The sequence below is a fragment of the Ogataea philodendri genome, assembly GCF_020536065.1.
Source record: "Ogataea philodendri strain CBS6075 chromosome Unknown scaffold5, whole genome shotgun sequence".
Classification (NCBI taxonomy): domain Eukaryota; kingdom Fungi; phylum Ascomycota; class Pichiomycetes; order Pichiales; family Pichiaceae; genus Ogataea; species Ogataea philodendri.
Window position 1 is genome coordinate 301,506 of NW_025764134.1, and position 18,888 is coordinate 320,393.

The 18,888-nt window shown below is 48.9% G+C and overlaps 16 protein-coding genes across 16 annotated transcripts; 7 read left to right on the forward strand and 9 right to left on the reverse strand.

Annotated features, from left to right (window-relative positions):
• Positions 1-178: 178 nt before the first annotated feature.
• Positions 179-1,861, forward strand: OGAPHI_006145 (uncharacterized protein; the record flags this gene model as incomplete). The annotated part of the gene is made up of 1 exon (XM_046207403.1): positions 179-1,861. One exon carries the CDS (start codon positions 179-181, stop codon positions 1,859-1,861), a length of 1,683 nt encoding a protein of 560 aa, XP_046059070.1.
• A 31-nt stretch (positions 1,862-1,892) lies between these two features.
• OGAPHI_006146 (uncharacterized protein) lies at positions 1,893-2,359 on the forward strand (the record flags this gene model as incomplete). The annotated part of the gene is made up of 2 exons (XM_046207404.1): positions 1,893-1,945; positions 2,026-2,359. The coding sequence occupies 2 exons, from the start codon at positions 1,893-1,895 to the stop codon at positions 2,357-2,359; spliced, it is 387 nt and encodes a 128-aa protein (XP_046059071.1).
• On the reverse strand, positions 1,973-2,221 carry OGAPHI_006147 (uncharacterized protein; the record flags this gene model as incomplete). The annotated part of the gene is made up of 1 exon (XM_046207405.1): positions 1,973-2,221. One exon carries the CDS (start codon positions 2,219-2,221, stop codon positions 1,973-1,975), a length of 249 nt encoding a protein of 82 aa, XP_046059072.1.
• Positions 2,360-2,524: 165 nt separating the features above from the next.
• Positions 2,525-4,363, forward strand: OGAPHI_006148 (uncharacterized protein; the record flags this gene model as incomplete). The annotated part of the gene is made up of 1 exon (XM_046207407.1): positions 2,525-4,363. The coding sequence occupies one exon, from the start codon at positions 2,525-2,527 to the stop codon at positions 4,361-4,363; it is 1,839 nt and encodes a 612-aa protein (XP_046059073.1).
• Positions 3,446-3,904, reverse strand: OGAPHI_006149 (uncharacterized protein; the record flags this gene model as incomplete). Its single annotated transcript, XM_046207408.1, has 1 exon — positions 3,446-3,904. One exon carries the CDS (start codon positions 3,902-3,904, stop codon positions 3,446-3,448), a length of 459 nt encoding a protein of 152 aa, XP_046059074.1.
• Positions 4,364-4,855: 492 nt separating the features above from the next.
• Positions 4,856-7,012, reverse strand: OGAPHI_006150 (uncharacterized protein; the record flags this gene model as incomplete). Its single annotated transcript, XM_046207409.1, has 3 exons — positions 4,856-5,757; positions 5,911-6,931; positions 6,995-7,012. The coding sequence occupies 3 exons, from the start codon at positions 7,010-7,012 to the stop codon at positions 4,856-4,858; spliced, it is 1,941 nt and encodes a 646-aa protein (XP_046059075.1).
• OGAPHI_006151 (uncharacterized protein) lies at positions 5,815-6,350 on the forward strand (the record flags this gene model as incomplete). Its single annotated transcript, XM_046207410.1, has 2 exons — positions 5,815-5,861; positions 6,080-6,350. 2 exons carry the CDS (start codon positions 5,815-5,817, stop codon positions 6,348-6,350), a joined length of 318 nt encoding a protein of 105 aa, XP_046059076.1.
• A 39-nt stretch (positions 7,013-7,051) lies between the features above and the next one.
• OGAPHI_006152 (uncharacterized protein) lies at positions 7,052-9,349 on the reverse strand (the record flags this gene model as incomplete). Its single annotated transcript, XM_046207411.1, has 1 exon — positions 7,052-9,349. The coding sequence occupies one exon, from the start codon at positions 9,347-9,349 to the stop codon at positions 7,052-7,054; it is 2,298 nt and encodes a 765-aa protein (XP_046059077.1).
• A 77-nt stretch (positions 9,350-9,426) lies between these two features.
• On the reverse strand, positions 9,427-10,212 carry OGAPHI_006153 (uncharacterized protein; the record flags this gene model as incomplete). The annotated part of the gene is made up of 1 exon (XM_046207412.1): positions 9,427-10,212. One exon carries the CDS (start codon positions 10,210-10,212, stop codon positions 9,427-9,429), a length of 786 nt encoding a protein of 261 aa, XP_046059078.1.
• A 306-nt stretch (positions 10,213-10,518) lies between these two features.
• Positions 10,519-11,940, reverse strand: OGAPHI_006154 (uncharacterized protein; the record flags this gene model as incomplete). The annotated part of the gene is made up of 1 exon (XM_046207413.1): positions 10,519-11,940. The coding sequence occupies one exon, from the start codon at positions 11,938-11,940 to the stop codon at positions 10,519-10,521; it is 1,422 nt and encodes a 473-aa protein (XP_046059079.1).
• Positions 11,941-12,118: 178 nt separating this feature from the next.
• On the forward strand, positions 12,119-15,355 carry OGAPHI_006155 (uncharacterized protein; the record flags this gene model as incomplete). Its single annotated transcript, XM_046207414.1, has 1 exon — positions 12,119-15,355. The coding sequence occupies one exon, from the start codon at positions 12,119-12,121 to the stop codon at positions 15,353-15,355; it is 3,237 nt and encodes a 1,078-aa protein (XP_046059080.1).
• OGAPHI_006156 (uncharacterized protein) lies at positions 14,719-15,102 on the reverse strand (the record flags this gene model as incomplete). Its single annotated transcript, XM_046207415.1, has 1 exon — positions 14,719-15,102. The coding sequence occupies one exon, from the start codon at positions 15,100-15,102 to the stop codon at positions 14,719-14,721; it is 384 nt and encodes a 127-aa protein (XP_046059081.1).
• Positions 15,356-15,387: 32 nt separating the features above from the next.
• On the reverse strand, positions 15,388-16,197 carry OGAPHI_006157 (uncharacterized protein; the record flags this gene model as incomplete). The annotated part of the gene is made up of 1 exon (XM_046207416.1): positions 15,388-16,197. One exon carries the CDS (start codon positions 16,195-16,197, stop codon positions 15,388-15,390), a length of 810 nt encoding a protein of 269 aa, XP_046059082.1.
• A 98-nt stretch (positions 16,198-16,295) lies between these two features.
• OGAPHI_006158 (uncharacterized protein) lies at positions 16,296-17,114 on the forward strand (the record flags this gene model as incomplete). The annotated part of the gene is made up of 1 exon (XM_046207418.1): positions 16,296-17,114. The coding sequence occupies one exon, from the start codon at positions 16,296-16,298 to the stop codon at positions 17,112-17,114; it is 819 nt and encodes a 272-aa protein (XP_046059083.1).
• On the reverse strand, positions 17,111-17,749 carry OGAPHI_006159 (uncharacterized protein; the record flags this gene model as incomplete). Its single annotated transcript, XM_046207419.1, has 1 exon — positions 17,111-17,749. One exon carries the CDS (start codon positions 17,747-17,749, stop codon positions 17,111-17,113), a length of 639 nt encoding a protein of 212 aa, XP_046059084.1.
• OGAPHI_006160 (uncharacterized protein) lies at positions 17,670-18,886 on the forward strand (the record flags this gene model as incomplete). Its single annotated transcript, XM_046207420.1, has 2 exons — positions 17,670-17,749; positions 17,854-18,886. 2 exons carry the CDS (start codon positions 17,670-17,672, stop codon positions 18,884-18,886), a joined length of 1,113 nt encoding a protein of 370 aa, XP_046059085.1.
• Positions 18,887-18,888: the final 2 nt, after the last annotated feature.

Here is an 18,888-nt window from a genome sequence, read left to right on the forward strand (position 1 = left end):
GCATGCGAAATTAATTTACGCATTAACCCAAATTCTGCACAGCCTCAAGCCGAACTTTTTTTGTTTACCACGCGAAATCTGGAGAACCGTATGGTCACGTGAACATCACTAATGTATCTGGACAGTGTGGCTACATGAGTATTTAAGGTAGCGAGTATCCGGGAAATGGACACACAAGATGTCATCTAAACCAAACTTCCTCATTATCGTCGCAGACGACCTTGGATTCACTGATCTAAGCCCATTCGGGGGTGAAATTTCAACCCCGAACCTACATAAGCTTGCATTGGGAGGTTCAAGATTTACGCAGTTCCACACGGCGTCGGCATGCTCCCCAACGAGATCAATGCTATTTTCGGGTACTGATAACCATCTAGCCGGGCTTGGCCAAATGGCTGAATTCGCCAGAGACTTTCCCGATACGTTCGGTGGTAAACCCGGCTATGAAGGGTACTTGAACGATCGGGTTGCGGCTTTACCTGAGATATTAAAAGACGCTGGCTATTACACGTTTATTTCTGGAAAATGGCATCTGGGTCTAGATAAGCCACATTGGCCTGTCGAAAGAGGGTTTGAGAAGTCATTCACCTTGCTTCCTGGTGCAGGTAACCATTTCAAGTATTTTCCTAGGGACAAAGCCGGAGGAACCCCTATCAGTTTTATGCGGTCATTGTATGTCGAAGACGACAAGGAACTAAACCCTGACGATTTCCCTGAAGATTTTTACAGCACTACTGTTTACACTGACAAGGCATTGGAGTTCTTGCAGAGTGAGCAAAGAGCTGGTAGACCTTTTTTTGGAAGCATGACATATACTGCTCCACACTGGCCGTACCAGGCTCCTCCAGAAATCATTGCTAAATATAGAGGCAAGTACGATCACGGACCAGCGGTTTTGCGCCGCGAGCGGCTGAAGCGGGCCCTGGAGCTGGGGATTATTCCCGATGGAATTGAGCCACACCAGGTCGAGACTTCTCGTGACAAGGCTTGGAAAGACCTGACTGACGAGGAGAAGCGGTACGAGTCCCGTATTATGGAGATCTACGCCGCCATGGTGGAAGTCCTTGACACCAACGTTGGTAGACTGGTTGACCAGTTGGAGAAAACAGGCGAGCTGGATAACACTTTTGTGCTGTTCATGTCCGACAATGGTGCTGAAGGTATGCAATTGGAAGCCATGCCGTTGTGGGTCGAGAGAGTCGAGCAATCCATCAAGACGTACTACGACAACTCTTACGAGAACCTTGGAAAAAAGAACTCTTTCATCTGGTACTCTGACCAATGGGCACAGGCTGCTACTGCTCCGTCGTACATGTTCAAGATGTGGGCCTCGGAGGGAGGTATTAGGTGTCCATTGATTGTTCGGTACCCAAAGGTGGGACTGCCTGCTGGAACAGTCAGTGACGAGTTCTCCACGGTGATGGATATTCTGCCTACGGTTTTGGAATTGGCCGGTGTTGAGCATCCGGGAGCCGAGTTCCATGGCCGTAAGGTGCACGTTCCTCGAGGAAAGTCTTGGGTGTCTTATTTGAAAGGCGGTTCCAAGATCCACGACGAGGAGACAGTTCACGGATGGGAACTGTTTGGACAACAAGCTATTCGGAAGGGCAAGTACAAGGCCCTGTATGTTCCAGCTCCATTGGGTCCGAACAGATGGCAGCTATTTGACCTGCTTGCCGATCCGGGCGAGATCCACGATTTGTCTGAGCAGAAGCCGGACAAGTTGAAGGAGCTACAAGACCATTGGGTCGAGTACGTTGCCGAGACTGGTCTGATTGAGTGCTCTCCAGAAATGTCTTCTTTGGCTGGAGGAGAAGATTCCAAAATTTATCACCGTACAAAAATTCCAGAGCTAGATTAGATTTTCTGGAATATTTTTTGAACATTTTTATATGAGTGAATTTGATTTAGAAGAACCTTTAACGTCGACGGCTCGTCCTTGTAAGTGGTACATCAGTCTCCATACTAACATTTAGTGACCGACTCCGTGCTCACTGTTCGAATCATCAAGTCTTTTCCGTACAGAAACGTCAAAAACCATGTGTTTCCACACGTGGATCTGGTCAATACCACGCCAAGACAGCTCTTTGACATGATCATTAACACGATCAACACCACCGGTGCACTGAGGGCGTACAGAAATGTCAATTACGACACCCTCAAGATATACACGCATGCCCACGGAAGCAAAACCATGAATCTCGTGATCAATATGGAACATGACGAGGACTGGGTGCTGGACCTCAAAGACGACACCAAAAAGCTAACGAACTACGACATCGCTAACGAAACAGAACTCAGCATATTCAACTGGTCCGATTACGAGAAATTCAAAGCGGATCCGCAGGAAAAATGGTAGCCTGCTCTGGTCTTATACAATTTTACGTAATTTTTACTTAATACATAGCCCGGAAATCGAAAGGTTGACAAAAAAAAACATAAAAAAGTTTTACGTTTTAAGTAACCTCTCTATCGCATAATTTTGCGCCACAATTTTTGCACATAAACATATCCTTGTATTATTATGTCTGACATGAGCGTACTTCAGAAGGCGTGCAATACTCCGGCCCCGACCAAGCTTGATCTGGTTCTCAACGGCAGTTTGAAGTCTGGAGCTATCGAAGAGGAGTCAATCGAAGAATCAAGCACAGTTCAAGACGAACCCACCACATCGCAATCTGTGGTGAAACCGTTTCTTGCCACTCATTTACAAGACCAAGACTACACCAACAAGCGGTTCTGTTACAGACATAACCCCAAGGTGCGTTGCGATAAGCGTACTGACGAGACAAAGATGCGTGAGATCCAGACAGAGCTCGAGAAGCTTCCCCGGCGCGATAAGGAAGCTATCACACACGTCTGGTCCATTTTCAGTGCCGCGCCTACCCAACATCGCACCCTGATTTTGCAAGGTCTTTTAAGCCAGTGTTGCTTCCCGCAGTTGTCCTTCATTTCTCAAGAGGTGTCTCAGCTGATCAAGATCGATTTCATAGAAACGCTGCCAAGTGAGATATCCCTTAAAATTCTATGTTATCTTGATTGCCAGAGTCTGTGCAATGCGGCACAGGTGTCCACAAAGTGGAAACAGCTCGCCGACGACGACAGAGTGTGGAGATATATGTGCGAGCAGCACATCGACCGCAAGTGCCCACAATGCGGATGGGGGTTGCCCCTTATGGCTGTCAAGAAGCTGCAGGAGAGCAGCAGAAGACGGAAATTCGACGAAATTGAGAGTGATTCTGCCGTTGAGGGCCACCAGCCTCCTTTGATCGAGGCCAAGCAAGAGGCCAAGCGTCCAAAGACCAACAAGAAACGGCCATGGAAGGCTGTTTATTCTGAGAGATTCACAGTCGAGCGCAACTGGAGAAAGGGTTTGTACAAGATCAAGCGGTTCGAAGGCCACATGGATGGTGTGCTTTGTTGTCAGTACGATAACAACAATTTGCTAATGACTGGTTCTTACGACAAGACCATCAAGATCTGGAACGTCGAGACCGGCAAGCTGATCCGCACGCTGACCGGACACACCAGAGGTGTGCGTACTTTGGCATTTGACGACCAGAAGCTGATCACTGGTGGACTGGACTCTACGATCAAGGTTTGGAACTACCGTACCGGTCAGTGTATTTCCACTTACACGGGCCACGAAGAAGGCGTTGTGAGTGTGGATTTCCACGAGAAGCTGATTGTTTCTGGCTCGGCCGACAACACGGTCAAGGTCTGGCACGTGGAGACACGGACATGCTACACATTGCGGGGCCATACTGACTGGGTTACGTGTGTAAAGATCCATCCAAAGAGCAACACGTTGTTCAGTTCGTCTGACGATGCCACAGTGCGGATGTGGGACTTGAACACGAACGAGTGCATCAAGGTGTTTGGCGGAGTGGAGAACAACGGGCATATTGGACAGGTTCAATGCGTTGTTCCATTTTCATTAAAAGATGCTATAGTGACTGATTTTGACGACAAGCTCACCGACGAAGGAGACAACTGTGGCGAGCAGCAGGAGCAGAGCGAGGAGGACCAGAAGTTCGACAACCCGGATTATCCAACCCATCTTCTGACGGCCTCTTTGGATAATACGATCAAATTATGGGACCTGAAATCTGGAAAATGTGTGCGTACCCAGTTCGGCCACATCGAAGGAGTCTGGTCCATTGCAGCAGATACTTTCCGTATTGTGAGTGGGGCGCATGACAAGCTTATCAAAGTTTGGGACTTGCAAACAGGAAAGTGTATGCACACGTTTGCTGGCTCGAGCTCGCCTATTAGTTGTGTTGCGCTTGGCGACTCGAGGTTTGTGTGCGGACTGGAGGACGGCGAGGTTAAAATGTATTGTTTCGATGCTCAGAGCTTATAGGAGCACGCTTGTTAGGGAATAGGAGGTAGTTATGTTAAACAGAACGACAATCACAGCGTAGATGAAGGGCATCCATGGACTCATTCCGAGCTGGGCACTTTTGTAGATTTCTGCAATAAGCACTCCGATCAGCGCTCCTGTTAACACCGCTTGTATCACTCCCACGACGACATATACTGATCCAATGATCAAGAATGGCATGATCTTCTTTTTCCCCGATGGATTGTTCTTGTAGTATGTGAATGTGGCTATGAGTGCTGCTGAGCCATAGAACCCCGTCATCCAGATGATGGTCCAATAAACGCCGAACCTGACCACGTCCGAGGTGTAGTAGAGCTGTTGGTTCTTGAGTGGCCATAGAAGTGCCGGAAACGGCGGCGAGGAGTATCCGACAGGAACATATGTCATTAGAGGAATAGATAAATAAATAAATCAAATTAAATGTTTTTTTTCCATCATCTAGTGAATTATAATTCTATGCAGGTTCCTATATCAGTCGCTCGACTCCTCAATGAGCCGCTTCATACATTTCAAAACAAACAAGCGCGCGTCTAATGCGCTGAACTGTACGTTTTCCAGACTCATGTTGATTCTGTGTTTTTCCTCCACGTTCAGCAGTCGTGCCACCAAAATAGCAGTGAACGCAGCTACACTGATTCCACAGTCCGATCCGTTGTTTTGTTGCGGCGTGTGCGAGTCCACAACAATCCGGAACTTGGTCCCGTAGTACTTGTTCACTTTGTCGATCAGGTTCTTTGTTTCTGTTTCGTTCGCAGACTCCATAGAGTCGTAAACCAAAGCGATCTTCTCGTCAACGTTCAGAACAACCAACGACCAATGGTATCCTCCTTCCGCCACGCCCAGATCCTCGTTGTCGTTCAATGGCATAAACACAAACTTGGCCTTCTCGATCCCGGGCAAAACCCCTTTCAGTTGCTCTGGCTCCGGATGGTGTGCTAACAGAAACACAAACGTCGGCATCAGCAGAATGATGCTATCTGTGACCATCTGCTTGTTTGCAAACTTGAGCCGTCTCTTCAAAGTCGGCTCGATGTGCGTGTGTGTGATGTATTCGTAGATAAATGCGATGTTGTTGTCGTTCAACCATTCGTCGTCGCGCAAGTTAAGAACATCTTCCTGATAAACCGTGATGTCGTGGTACTTGAGCACCTTGTTCTCGCCCGAACATAGTTCCTGGACCACAGACGACCACTGTGTGCGTGGACTCTGTCTCTGTTTGTGCTTCTGCTTGTGGTTCTGACGCTCGCGTCGTTTCCGCTCGCGAGCGGACTCTTTCTGCTTGGGCACATTTTCTACGGCAAACTGCACCTCTTCCGTTGGTTCCAGCTGGTCGAACCCGTTCGTCACCAATCGCCCTGCGTCGTAGGCCTCCTCTGCGTCCCCACACACGAAAAACCCCCGGTTCGCACTAAATACAGTGTTCATTAATTATGATGAAATATTTACTCCTCACACCGTATAATGATGACCATCGACCGTAGTCTCTTATAGATACACTTTGCAAGTCCAATCCCACTATATATTACCACTGAGCAAGGCCTCGATAGCGCCTTCAACAGACCCCCCGCTTCTTCTGAGTGCACGAACGTTGGTATCGAAATCGAAAAAGCCCATGTCGTTTAATTGACGCAGCTGCGTCTCAAACACCTCTTCCGGCGGACGGGTGTCCTGAGCAGCAGCGGAGAAGTTTGGTAGACCGCCCAAACCTCCAAGACCGCCAAATCCGCCCAAACCTCCTAATCCTGCTCCCATGTTGCCACCCAACAGGGCTGCGAAAGGATTGGCCGCACCGGCTCCAGGAGTGGATGCGGTATCTGAGCCAGAAGCAGCGCCGGACGCAGCACCCGAACCGGAGCCAGAAGTCTCAGTCTGCGTTCCAGCAGCACCAGGAGCCGGGAATGGCGAGCCTGGAGCAGCACCTCCACCCATTCCTCTCTGCATCTGCATCATGCCTCTCATCATCTGAGGATTGGTCAACATGTTGCGGAAATAGTCACTCTGCAACATCTCTCTGGCAGCAGGACCCATCGCGCTAAGCTGAGGCGACTGTTGGATCAAGAAATCCAACATTTGGGGATCAGAAAGCATCGCACGCATACTCTCCTGAAACATTGGGTTCTCCATCATTTGCTCCATCTGATTTTCGTCCGGAAGTTGCATTCCATCGGCCCCGAACCCAAGCGATTCCATGGACGGCATAGGAACGTTCATACCTGCGTACCGTGCTCCAGTTAGCCCGGCTAGCGGGTTGAAGGCTCCTTGGCCAGCGGAAATGTTTTGCGGAATGCTGGCGTCTGTATTTGCCCCCGCCTGGCCACTCGAGGACGATGAGGACTCCGGAGCAGCACTGCCACTTTTTGCCGCACCTTTCACCAAATGGATCGTGTGGCCGTCCTGGATCTTGTACGAGCCCACCGTGTCGGCATCCTTCAGAACCTTACCGGAATAGATGAGTCTTTGTCTATCAGCAGGAATCTCTGTTTGCTCGGCCAGTTGCTCCTTCACCTCGGCAATGGTTGCCGAAGCGGACAAATCCACCTCGTACTTCTTGTCTCCAGAAGATCTGGCTGTTAGTCTCGTTATAAGTCGCCCAACTTACTTGATCGTTACTTTAATGGTTTCACTCATAAAAATATACAGTAATTTTCGACACTTTTCTATCTCAGATCAGGACGAGGACGACGTCGCGTCGATCGACGCAACACGGCTCAGCTGCTCCATGGCGGCAACGTCGCCCTTGCGCAGCTCTGGCTGTTCCAGCACGTCGGCAACGAGCTCCCACGGATCACGCGAGCCTCCCCAACTTAAAACCAGGTTCTTGAACTTGTCGCCGTTCACTCTGGAGTACGGGTCTTTGGAGAAGAGATGCTCCCAAATGCGCGTGGCTATCACCCGGTCGAATAAATAGGAGTAGTACATCGCCCCGTACGAGTACAGGTGGCCGAACTTAGCCACCCACGACGAAACGTCGTCCTCGAAAACCTCGAAGTGGTGCTCCACTTGTTGGTAGCACGCAACAGGATCGATGTCGAAGTCGATCTTGCCGTGCAGTTCTTGGTCCAAGAAGGCCATCTTTATCTGGCTGAAAGTCTCGCACTTGTCCAGGAAGGAGTGATCTGCCTGGTGGTGACGCAGAAGAGCCAATGGGAGTGGCTCTCCGGTTTTGTGGTGACGAGCAAATGACAACAGCACTCTTTCGTCTCTAGCAAAGAACTCCATCAGAATGGAGGGAAGCTCGACGAAATCGGTTGGACAACGCGTTCCGCTCACGTTCTGAAGGTTAGTACGACCGAGCATAGAATGCATGGCGTGGCCCATCTCGTGGAAAAGCGTTTCCACCTGCGACAGCGACAACAGACACTTCGTCTCGCCTCCTTCAACACGTTCGGCCTGGAAGTTGCAAACGAGCGAAATGACCGGCAATTGGAAGGTGTCATTTCCATGCTGAGTGGTCTGCACAGTCTGCAGTTTCAGGTTGAACTCGTCGTTAACGTCCATCTCCTCAGGGTATATTTTCCGCGAGCAACAGATGGTGAAGTGGGCAGGGTTTAAGGTCTTGTTGCTTCTGTAGAACAAGTCCATGTAAATGATTCCAACGACCCCTTCTTCCTCGCTGACGGCCTCAAATTTCCGCACCGTGGACTCCCAAATTTCTCCTGGCTGCACTTTTGCTGGACGCAGCTCGATGCCGTAGATACTCTTGAACAAATCAGACAGTCCTTGAACAACAGTTCCCAGCGAGAAGTATGCACTAATATCTTCTGTGGTGGAGCTTTTCTGACGGCTTAAGTACAATGCTGACAGGAATTCTCTGTCCCAAGGCCGTATCTCCTTGATTAAATTTTCTTCCAAATTGACAGCCTTCCCCAACACTCTCAACTCAGCCTCCACTTCGGGCTTCACCTCCACAGACAACTTCTCCAAAAACCGACGCACATTCTCAGGACTCTTTGCCATTTTGTCGCTGAGCTGGTACTCGCCAAAACTGTTGTACTGGAACTGGGCAGCCAACAAACGACGATAAATAATCAAATGGCTCAATCTCTTAACTTGGACCGGCTTGGCGGTGTGCATTGCGGTCCAGATACGGCGTCTGATCTCCCTGTTTGGACAAGTGCGCAGAATCTCCATTGGAACATGGCCAAACAGAGGCACGAGCACGCCCTTGTTAGTCACGTGAAGGTAACTCTCAAGGCCTGGGCCCAAGTCTCCCTTGTTGACGAGAGATTTGGGAATAAGAACCTCGTTTTCCTCGACCTCGTACACGTCGTCAGAAAACTGCTGGCCTGTCTCTGCAATGTGCTGACTGAGTTCGACATAGGTCGACTTACCTTCTCCTGCTAATCCGAGGCCAGCTTTCTGGAAATCTGCATATAAAAGCTTTCCAACACTGAGCTCCTCAAGCGTGAGGTCTTTGCGGAGTTCAGGGTCTGTGAGAACGCGCTCGAGCTTTAAATACATCTCCTCAGACGTATTCAACTCGTTCATGAATCTAAACATTTCTTTGTGACATTCGGTAGCAGCGTTGACAAAGGCCTTGTTGGGGTGGGCAACACGCACGAATTCGCACAGATCGATCACCCGACACAAAATGTCGCTGAGTCTGTCGAGATTTTTGATATATTGACGAAGTCCAGCGGCAGAGTCGTCAGCGATGATGGAGACTGTAAGTTGCCGAGCTCGGAGAAGAGATTCTTTGCAAAACTCCAACAACCCAGACGGACGTTTCAAGTATGGGTTCATGAACATTCCCACACTACCCGACGTGTAGTTATGGAATCCAAACGGAAGCGACGGACGGGAGTCTCTATATTGTTTCCATGTGTCAGGGTCGTCAAAGACCTTCTTTGCCAAACCGTCAGACTGGACGTTGGAGAAACATCGGCCAGCCAGGAAAACAGTTTTCCTCAGATCAACTGTTGCAACACGGCAAACCTGTCGTGCGAAAGCTGTTGAAACGAACATGTCATATAATTACTGTGTAGGATCTAAAGATTTGGATTCTGCGAATTTTTATCCAATCTTTTTAAAGGTTTACATAATCATGAATATTCAGTCCTCGCAATATAGTCGTCAAAGATAGTACCGCAAAGCCTGAGCCATTGGTCTTTGGAATCTTTGTGTTCTTGATGCAGTGGGAGCTGGTAGGTGTAGATTTCTGTTCCAAGTCTCAATTCACCAGAGACAAGTGAAACAGGAGGCTCTTTGTCGTGCACTGGTGGACTGGCAACGGCGCCATCTTCAATGGCGCAGCTTTCCACGTCGTCGTCGAAAGACGTCTCGTTGGACTTTTCGCAAACATCATTCTCGTTTTCGGGCTCGGCCTCATCCGGACTAGCTGGCTGTTGGGATACCACGTAATGGCCCTTGTGAATATTAACTTGGTGAAAGCGGGGCGCAACAGGAGGAACGTAGTAGGGAACAGCCGGCGGCATGTAAACCATCTGTGGCACAGGGTACGGTCTGGCAACCATTCTGTGTCCCCTCAAAGGAGCGGAACGCATTGCCGATCCGTATCTCCATGATCCATGGTTTGTCACGTCCAAAGGAGGCGGGACCCTGGCTCGACGTAAACGAGGGAGACTTTTCCCCAAGCCTTCTCTAGGGGATCTTGAGGGCTCTGTCGGCGTGGTACTTTGCGTACGCTCGCTAATTAATCGTTTTTGCTGGGCCTCTATGGATTTACTCTGACGCACAGCTGTTCTGTTTTTATCGCTTAGAGGCGGGAGACCTGGTGAGACAATCTTGTAAGCGATGCTTTCAAAGTCGGATTTATGATGCTTGCCCAGATCAAGGGCTGGCGGCTTCGAATTGCTTTTGTCACTCATCTATAAGGGTATATTGGAACGGATCGAGATTTTTTTTGTCAAGATTGCGGGGGCAGCCCAGTTCTCAACAGTAGTCTCTCGAGACAAAACTGCGTCTGATAAAAGAAAGGAAATGATGCTTCTAATATTGGAGAGCACCAAGTAGGACGGGCAATAGTGGGATTTGAGTGCCGTTTTAATCTAAAGATGACAGCATTCCGATTTTTATGCCTGGTTGCAAAAAATTTGAAACCGGCCTTTGTGAGCCGCACGCGCCTTGAAAATTTTTTGGTTGCAGACGGTTTCAGATGGTTTCAGGTTTCGAAACTATATGTTGCGATGCACGTAGTCGACCCAATCAAGTCCCAGAGTGCGCAGAATTTCTTTTTCGTCAAAGCTTTCAATCAATTGCTTTCCATCGGCGGAAAACAAACCTTTCTGGTTCAAGTGGTACCCTTTCATTTGAGCAAGCAGCCGCAAGCACCGGTTAAATATGTCATTTCCAACAAAATAAATTGTGGCAGAACCGAGTTGAGAGTACGGGAGTCCGATGAAATCCAGTCTTCGACACTTTTGCTTCCCAGGTAACTTGCATCCTCCATTGAACTTCTGCATATCTGGAAGGATATCTGTAAGGGAACAAACAATAAATCCGCTTTTGGCCAGTGCACTTGCTAATTTGAACAGTGATTGTTGCACTTCTTTGGGATCGTCAACGCCTTCTTGATAAACCATCAAATCGATGTCCCCACTATCTGGTGATCCACGACGATAAGACCCCATTAATGCAACTCTCAAATTGCCATCCAATTTAGCCGCCTCATCTTTGATGAACTCGTAGTGTTGCTCCACCTCTTCTCGAGGGATTCTTTCGTTCCAATCATCATAGTATGTAATGCCAAGCTTTTGAGCCTCGGTGAGACTTGCATACATCTGTTCGTCCTGGACGATATCCTGTATTTTTTTATATCCGGCCTTCACAAACCGGTATGCCGTTTTATCTCCAACTCCATGAATTCCCTTAAACAGTGTCATCAACTGATACCTCTCGTCATTCTGTTCCTGTTTTCTAAGTGTTTCCAGTTTTGCAAATGTGCCTGTTCGGATAATCTCCTCAATGTGTTTGGATATGCTACCACGGTCCAGACCAAATTGGCTCAGATCTGACGCACTTGTAATCGGATGGTCTAGACTCTCGATGGCGCTGATTGCGATCCTGTAGTTTTTGATTTTGAATTCGTACGATTTATGGAAGTACCTCATTGTTTCATAGATCCGGATGATCTCCTCGAATTGCTTAATAATCTTGGCGTTCGAGGCGGACAGATTCATATCTTGCTTGTTGATACGCACCCCCATTTGGAGCATCTCCAACAATCGCTTGTCACCTCTGTAAAATTTGACCGGCTTCACAGTCTTTGCTGATTTAGGCGATGGTTTTTGATTTGTTTCGAAAACATACTGATACCCATCGAATGGTAACACAGTTTGCTTCACGAGTGAGTCAATTACCCATTCTGGCCGCACAACAACCGCATCTTTCAATTCGCGCTTGATACTGCTCTCAACCTTATCTTTAGTCAGTTTCTTGGTAACCACAACGACAGACCGTGGGTCTTTAAGAAACGAGTCCACGGTTGCTCCTTGATCTTTCCAAATAGACACTCTTGCCCGATCCACCTGAGACCGAGCCCTCGGCACAACAACAAGACGGATCCCAGCTAATATTTTATTTGCGGACAATGTCATGTGGATTATCAGCACTAAACAGGAAACTTACGAGACAAGGAAAGTGGTAAAAAAAAGGTGTCAAATTAATTTGATAGTTAATTGATCTCCGCATCCCTTGAAATTTGTGTAAGGCCAAAGGGCAAAATACTATACATCACCAATAATCTCATCGCTTGGTTTGTAAGTTTGCCTATTGATGCCTCTTAATATTGTTCAGGACTATTCGAAAAACAGCTCTTCGCTGGGGGACTTAGCGTCTCAGACCAGCACGGGGGTGAAATCCATGGCCAGTTTGGGCCCGCGTTCGTCGCGTTCGGGTTCGATCACCTTGCTTAAACAGAGGCTTCAGTCACTGACAGGAACAAGTCCAGGCAACCCATCGTTATATTCATCCCACAGCAGCATGGATGTCCACTCCTTCACCACAAGCAACGATGATCTGGCTGCCGAATCGGTCGATTTTGCAGGCCTTGATCTTCGCCCGTACAATGAGGCCCTCACAAACTACCTAATCCAGCATGGACTCAGCGGCAGCGCAATCAAGTTCAAGCACGGATCTAAAGTCGGTAAGTCGGCCCTCAAAATCTTCAACTCATCAGCCCCGAAGTCGGTACAAGCCTTCTTATCTGGTACCGGACAAATCTTGTTCTTACCGTACAATCCGGCCAAGAAAAGAGACCAGCAGGCAGAAGATCCTGCCGATGAAGAAGGTGATGCCGACGAGGAAGACTCCGACCAAGAAGACTCAAGAGGCGCGACGCCGCTGTCTGATGGCCGTCCTCACAAACCTACGCAGCATAACGTGGCAAATCACACGTTTGTGGTTATCATCAGACTTTCGAAAGTCCAATCGTTAACACCCGTTGCTCGGGCACGTTATTTTGCCGATGCCACAACTAATTGGGTATCGGGCATTTACATTGACGATGCCAAAGGTCGGCCGAAAGTGTCCTTTAAAGAAAAGTACAAAGTGTCCAAGAATATCGATTGGGAGTTGGACTTGCGCAATCCCGATTGCTTTATTCCATTCAAAAGTTCTGATAATGAGCAAGAAAATGTGGACGAGCTCAACTTCGACCTTGTCCAAGACGCCGAGTCCCAGTTCACCTCGTCCACGAAAAACTCAGCCGAAATCTACACATCGCCTACACAAACGCAGGAGTTACGCTACTTTGAACCTCTAAATCCGAAAGACTACATCAACGAAATTGAAAACGGAAAAGATATTGCGAAACACGAAGACCTTTTCTCCTCTGTTGATGCAGACCCCAGAAACTTCAACCCGGGGTACTACGTGTTCCTGCTTCCTGTGGTGTATCCCTTAAACACTCCGGAAACCGTTCGCACGCCGTTGGCATCCATAGGCCACAATTTCAGTCTTCAACTTGAGTCCGCACAATACATTCCAACGATCCCCCCACCTCCAACAGCATTGCTGTCAGTTTCGCCTCACCATGCTTATGAGGATGTTGACATGGTTGGAAGTAACATAAAGACAGGAAACAGCGTTGGCTCCAAAAGCATTTTCAAAAAATTGGGCAAGCGCAGGTCGTCGTCTGTTTCGTCAGCAAATACCGTGACGGCTCATAAGTCATCGTCTAATCCGATTTACGAGTTTTTGCATGAACTTCCTGTTGTCAGGTTGCCTCCATCCGATGCCACTTCCACGTTGAACAAATCCATCTATGTGAACAAAATTTGGAGTGATGCGCTCAACTACGAACTTTTGCTACCCAAGAAATTCATTCAGCTTTCTCCGCGAAGTGGGGTCAGCGATGCTTACATGAAGAACACCACATTTGTTCTTCAAATGAAACTTATTCCTTTAATCAAAAACCTGTGTTTAAAAAGAGTCAAAATCAACATTGTCGAGAAAATTACGCATATATCCAGAGACAAAAAGCACGAGACCGAGTCTGGATCCGCAGATAGATCAGGGGTGAAGGAGCGGAAAGTCACATTGATGGAGATTAAAACGAAGGATAAAACAAGTCCAAATGTGTTGAAGACGCAGATTGTCAAAGGTTGTGCCAATGACAACCTGCTTACTTGTTGCTACAACAACGGGAAGCACCCTGAAGCAGAGACCAGAAGTCGGTCTGGATCTTTGAACAATTTGCACGTTGGATCAAAGAGAATGGCCAAGCTTCTGGACTCGTCCAAGGATTCGACTTCTACTTCGGCGTCTTTCGATCAGGACGATGTCAGCATAACCAATCCTGTGAAATTACAGTGTCCTTTGAAATTTGTTGCCAACGACGAAACGAAGCTTGTTTCCGAGATTCACGAGTCTCTCACAAAGTCCGGCACTGATTACACCGAACAGGAGTCTGAAAGTGCTGTTGTTGATGACGAGATGTCTATTTTTTCGGTCAGTTCCAACGGAACAACGGAGCACCATGAAGAGGAGAATTCGGGCTGGCTGTCCAAGTCTCCAATCCTGTCTCCGATTCTTGGTCCCAAGAAAACTGGAAACCAGTCCAAAATTATCTCCAAAGAAGAAGATCGGTCCAACGACTTCTGTTTCTATCCAGACACCAATTTTCACAATATCACGATCAAGCATCGTTTGCAAGTTTGTTTCCGTATCAGCAAACCAGATTCAGATAAGAAAGATTCCAATGGGGACCCCAAAATGCATCACTTTGAAGTGATTGTCGACACACCAATAGTGTTTGTTTCTCCATTCTGTGTCCAGGACAACTTGCAACTTCCGAGCTACGAGTATGCTGTGCGTTCTTCTGTGTTTGAACCGCAAAAGTCTGACGATAACTTCTCCTTTTCGCAGATCGACGATCAGAACAAAGACATTGACGAAGATCTCCCAACTTTCGAAGAGGCAGTGGTGCTTCCTTCGTCGCCAATGATGAGCGGATACAACGTTCCAAACAACCTCTCCACGACATTCAACTCGACTACCATGCTTTCACAGTCGCCATTTTCTCTTGGATCCAGTCCGATGCTTGATGGACAGAGCATCTCCACCAATCTCAGCGGGTTGAACCTGAACGCGAAGAGCGACGCCAATTTCAACAACCTGGATAGTCTGTTGCAGACCGCAGATGTTGAGGACAACCAGATGTTCACCAAGAAAGATATCAAGCCCAACAGTGCTGGTGGCCAACTTAGCAGTTTGTTGAAGCCACAGAGCAAGTTCGACGCTCCGCCGCTGATCAGCATCAACGGGAAGTTCGAGTACGGTAACCAGAGCCATGTTCCATCGAGATCATCGCTAGCATACTACGAGGACGATCTTCCGTCGTACCAAACGGTCATGGAGCAGGATACCAACAATCTGACTGAGAACCTGGCACTACTTTCGGACGAAGAGCAAGAGGGAGACGAAACGTTCCACATGGCTCAGGATAATCAGAGTCTAGGTACATTGGATCTAAACACGGTTCCTGCGCAGGCCAACAGGATCTTGGACTGACCAGGCCGCGAATGCTATATACAATATGTCGATTATTGCAAGGTCGGGTCGACACGATAAATATCGCCGTTAATTTTCATTTGTGACAAAATCACTTCTCTTTCCTGGCCCTCCTTCGGAGTGATACCCTTTCTGACTGGCGATTCAAACACAGATCCGGCCAACACGATTTTGTCTGTGAACGGGTCGATGTTAAAAGCCATGTACTCGGTAAGGTCTTTAACGCTGGTTTGAACGTCCTGGCCGGCCTTTTTCACAAGCAGTTGCTGCTTGGTTTCGAACTTGTACACGATCTGGACCAACAACGGCACACCGTCTTCGTGCGGGAACGAGTGAACAGTAACAACCTTGGGGACAGAGTTGAACTTGAGAAGCTCCCATCCCATCGTGGTGGAGGCGGGTAGTGAGTTTGTTCTGGCCTCCAACGATTTATACACGTACTCAGAGACAATCGGACGGATCGAGGGCAGCTTTCTCTCGGCGAAACCCTTGTTCACTTGCACAAAAGTCTCGATGGCATCGTTTTTCCACTTGAGGAAGTTGGGCTTGTACTTGTTTCCCATGGATTTCTTGAAATAGTAGACCTGGATCTGGTTGTATGCGAAAAGAAGCAGCCGGTTCCACACGCTTCTGATCACCACTTTTGGCGAACTGAATATACTAGGCAGACGGGAGAATCTCATTGGAATGTATGGGTTGAAGGGAACACCAATACGGTCGATTCCCGGCCGTGGGGTAGGTTTTTTCGTGGTGCCGGGTCCCGTGGAGGCGGCACGCGAGAGCCTGAGCAAACTTCTGGCGGCTAATGGTCGTCTTAGCGACGAGATTCCAACCATCATCATTTTTCTTCGAAAAAAAATATAGTGGTGCTTTATTTTTCTAGTCAATAAATAATATCACTTGGAACCACTACTCCTTACACCTCGTGTTCGCCGTTGCCATGCTGATAACCGAGTCGTTTGTGGACGTGAAGACGCCATCTGGCGAGTCAATGCGCATCTTTGTGTTTCATCCAAAGATCCCCGGATACCCCAAGGCCAAGTTCCCCGGAGTTGTTGTTTACAGCGAAATCTACCAGGTCACCGGGCCTGTTGCACGATTTGCAAAGAAGATCGCCTCGGAGGGGTACATCTGTGTTGCCCCATCGATCTACCACGACTTTGTCGATTTCCAGCCGTTAGACTACGACGCCAAGGGAACAGACGACGGCAATTTGTACAAGGTGGAGAAAACGGTCAGTTCCTACGACCTGGACAATAAGCTATGCTGTGATTATCTATACAGTTTGGACACCTTCAACGGGAAGATTGGTGCCACCGGGATGTGTTTAGGCGGCCATTTGGCGTTCCGTGCTTTGCTGGACCAACGGATCACTGCTGCAGTGTGTTTCTTTGCTACAGACATCCACTCCAAGTCTTTGGGCAAAGGCGGCGACGACTCGCTGGAGCGCGTGTGCAAGGAGCTGGACCCGCATCGCCAGGAGCTGGTGATGTTTTTCGGCACGCTGGACAACCATGTGCCTCCAGAAGGCAGAGACCTGATCCGTTTGAAGCTTAGAGTGGCCGGGGCCAAGCTGACGTTCATGGAGATCTGCGACGCCCAGCACGCGTTTGTCCGTGACGAGAGTAGCAAGGGCCGCTACGACTCGGCCATCACGAGTTCGTGCTTCGGGTTCCTGTTCGAGTTGTTCGACCGGAAACTCAGAATCGACCTTGGAGAAGAAGACCGGAAACCGGTTGTAGTTGAGAACGTTTGTTAGTCCTTTTGATAAATATCGTCGTCACTATCGTCGTCGCGGTCGGCAGCCGCGTTGGCCTGGCTCGCAGACTCCTCCTCGGCCTTAACTTTCAGACTATCGTTCATTTTCCGTAGCTGGTCCATCACCTCAAAGATAAACGGCCTGATCTCGTTGATCTCCATCAGCGACAGCCCGTCCAGCTGGATGTACACGTGGTTGAGCTCGCGAATACCCTTTCGTGCCTTGACTAGTCGGATCTCACGAAGGTCCTGGAGCAGCGACCTGATCTCGTGCGGCGGGTCTATGAAGTCGTCGGACGCGTAATCCAGCAGCTTTTTCGCTATTGGCAGCCAGTGCCACGGCAGATTGGAGAATTTCGTTGGGTATTTGATTTCCTCGTCGTAGCGCGCGCGCAAGTACTCCACAGAGATCCACTCCGGCACCACAATGTTGCATTTCTCCTGTTTCTTCAGCAGAGTGGCCAGCCACATGGGGATCTGTTCTCGATTCAACGCACGTAGCTTCGGCAGTTTCGCCCCGATCAGCTGCACACCGTTCATCCCGTACCGTGGAATAATGGTCACCAGCTCCTGCTCGGCAAGAAAGTTGATTTCCTGCGGTGACAAGTTCTGCTGGTACGCTTTGGGAAGAGACATGTATTGACTATAAAAAAATCGCCTGGAAATTAAATAAATATCTGGAAAAATTTAGTCGGCACCTTCATGTCGTTCGACCCGCTTGATTTCCTGTCTCCGGCCAGCCAGACGGCCGATTGCGAGCCGGTGGTGATCGACCAGGGCGTTGACGAGTCAGAGACGCCAGGCCTGCACGTGCTGGACCTGCCGCAGCTGGCATACAAACCACCGTTCACCGTTCTGCTGATTGTGCTTCAGCTGCTGAAAAACGACGAGGTTTGCAATTTCGGTCAGCAAACGGGTCTCAAGCCGCTGGACACAGTCAAATCTGAGTGTCCAGACGAGTTTTCCCAAACGGTTCCTTGGCTGCAAACATATTCGTCGCTATTCTACCAAAACATCAGCCAGTTGGACCAGCTTTCAACAGCAGACATTGTCTCGTATCTCACCAATATCGTCTCGTCCCCTTTGAAATGGTTGGACCCAGAACACCGCGAGAAAGTGTGGGCTCTCGCATCGGGAATCATCTCCGAGAAATCGGGCCGCACTGCTGCCCCCGGATTCACAAGAAATATCACCGTTCCAGGACTTCCTCCAATCAACCTGTACGAGCCTGCACTGACAAGCGACAACCTGGGGCTGAAAACTTGGGGCTCGTCGCTGATGCTTTCGAGACGGCTAGCCAGTCTGCCAAAGCTCAAGGAGCCAATCCTAGAGTTGGGAGCAGGAACGGGACTCGTGGGAATCTCCTGTGGTCTTCTCGGTTACTCAGACGTGATACTCACCGACCTGCCGGAAATCGTGCCCAATCTCGATAAAAACGTGCAACTCAACAATCTCAAGCTTCAATGCAGCGTCCTGGACTGGACGAATCCACAAGGATTCGCAGACAATTCGTTTCCGACCATCATTCTGAGCGACCCAATCTACTCAGCAGATCATCCAACACTGGTTCGCAACATGGTGCAAAAGTTCCTGGCCCTCAACAACGCCCAGCTGCTCATCCAGATTCCATTGCGTCAAAGATACGAGGAAGAACGCGCAAATTTGTGGTCCTTAATAGACGGTCTGGGATTGAAAGAACATACCTGTATCCAAGAAGAAGGGTACGACGATTTCGGCGAGCAATCGTTCCTCTTCAAAATCTATCAGCGCTGAAC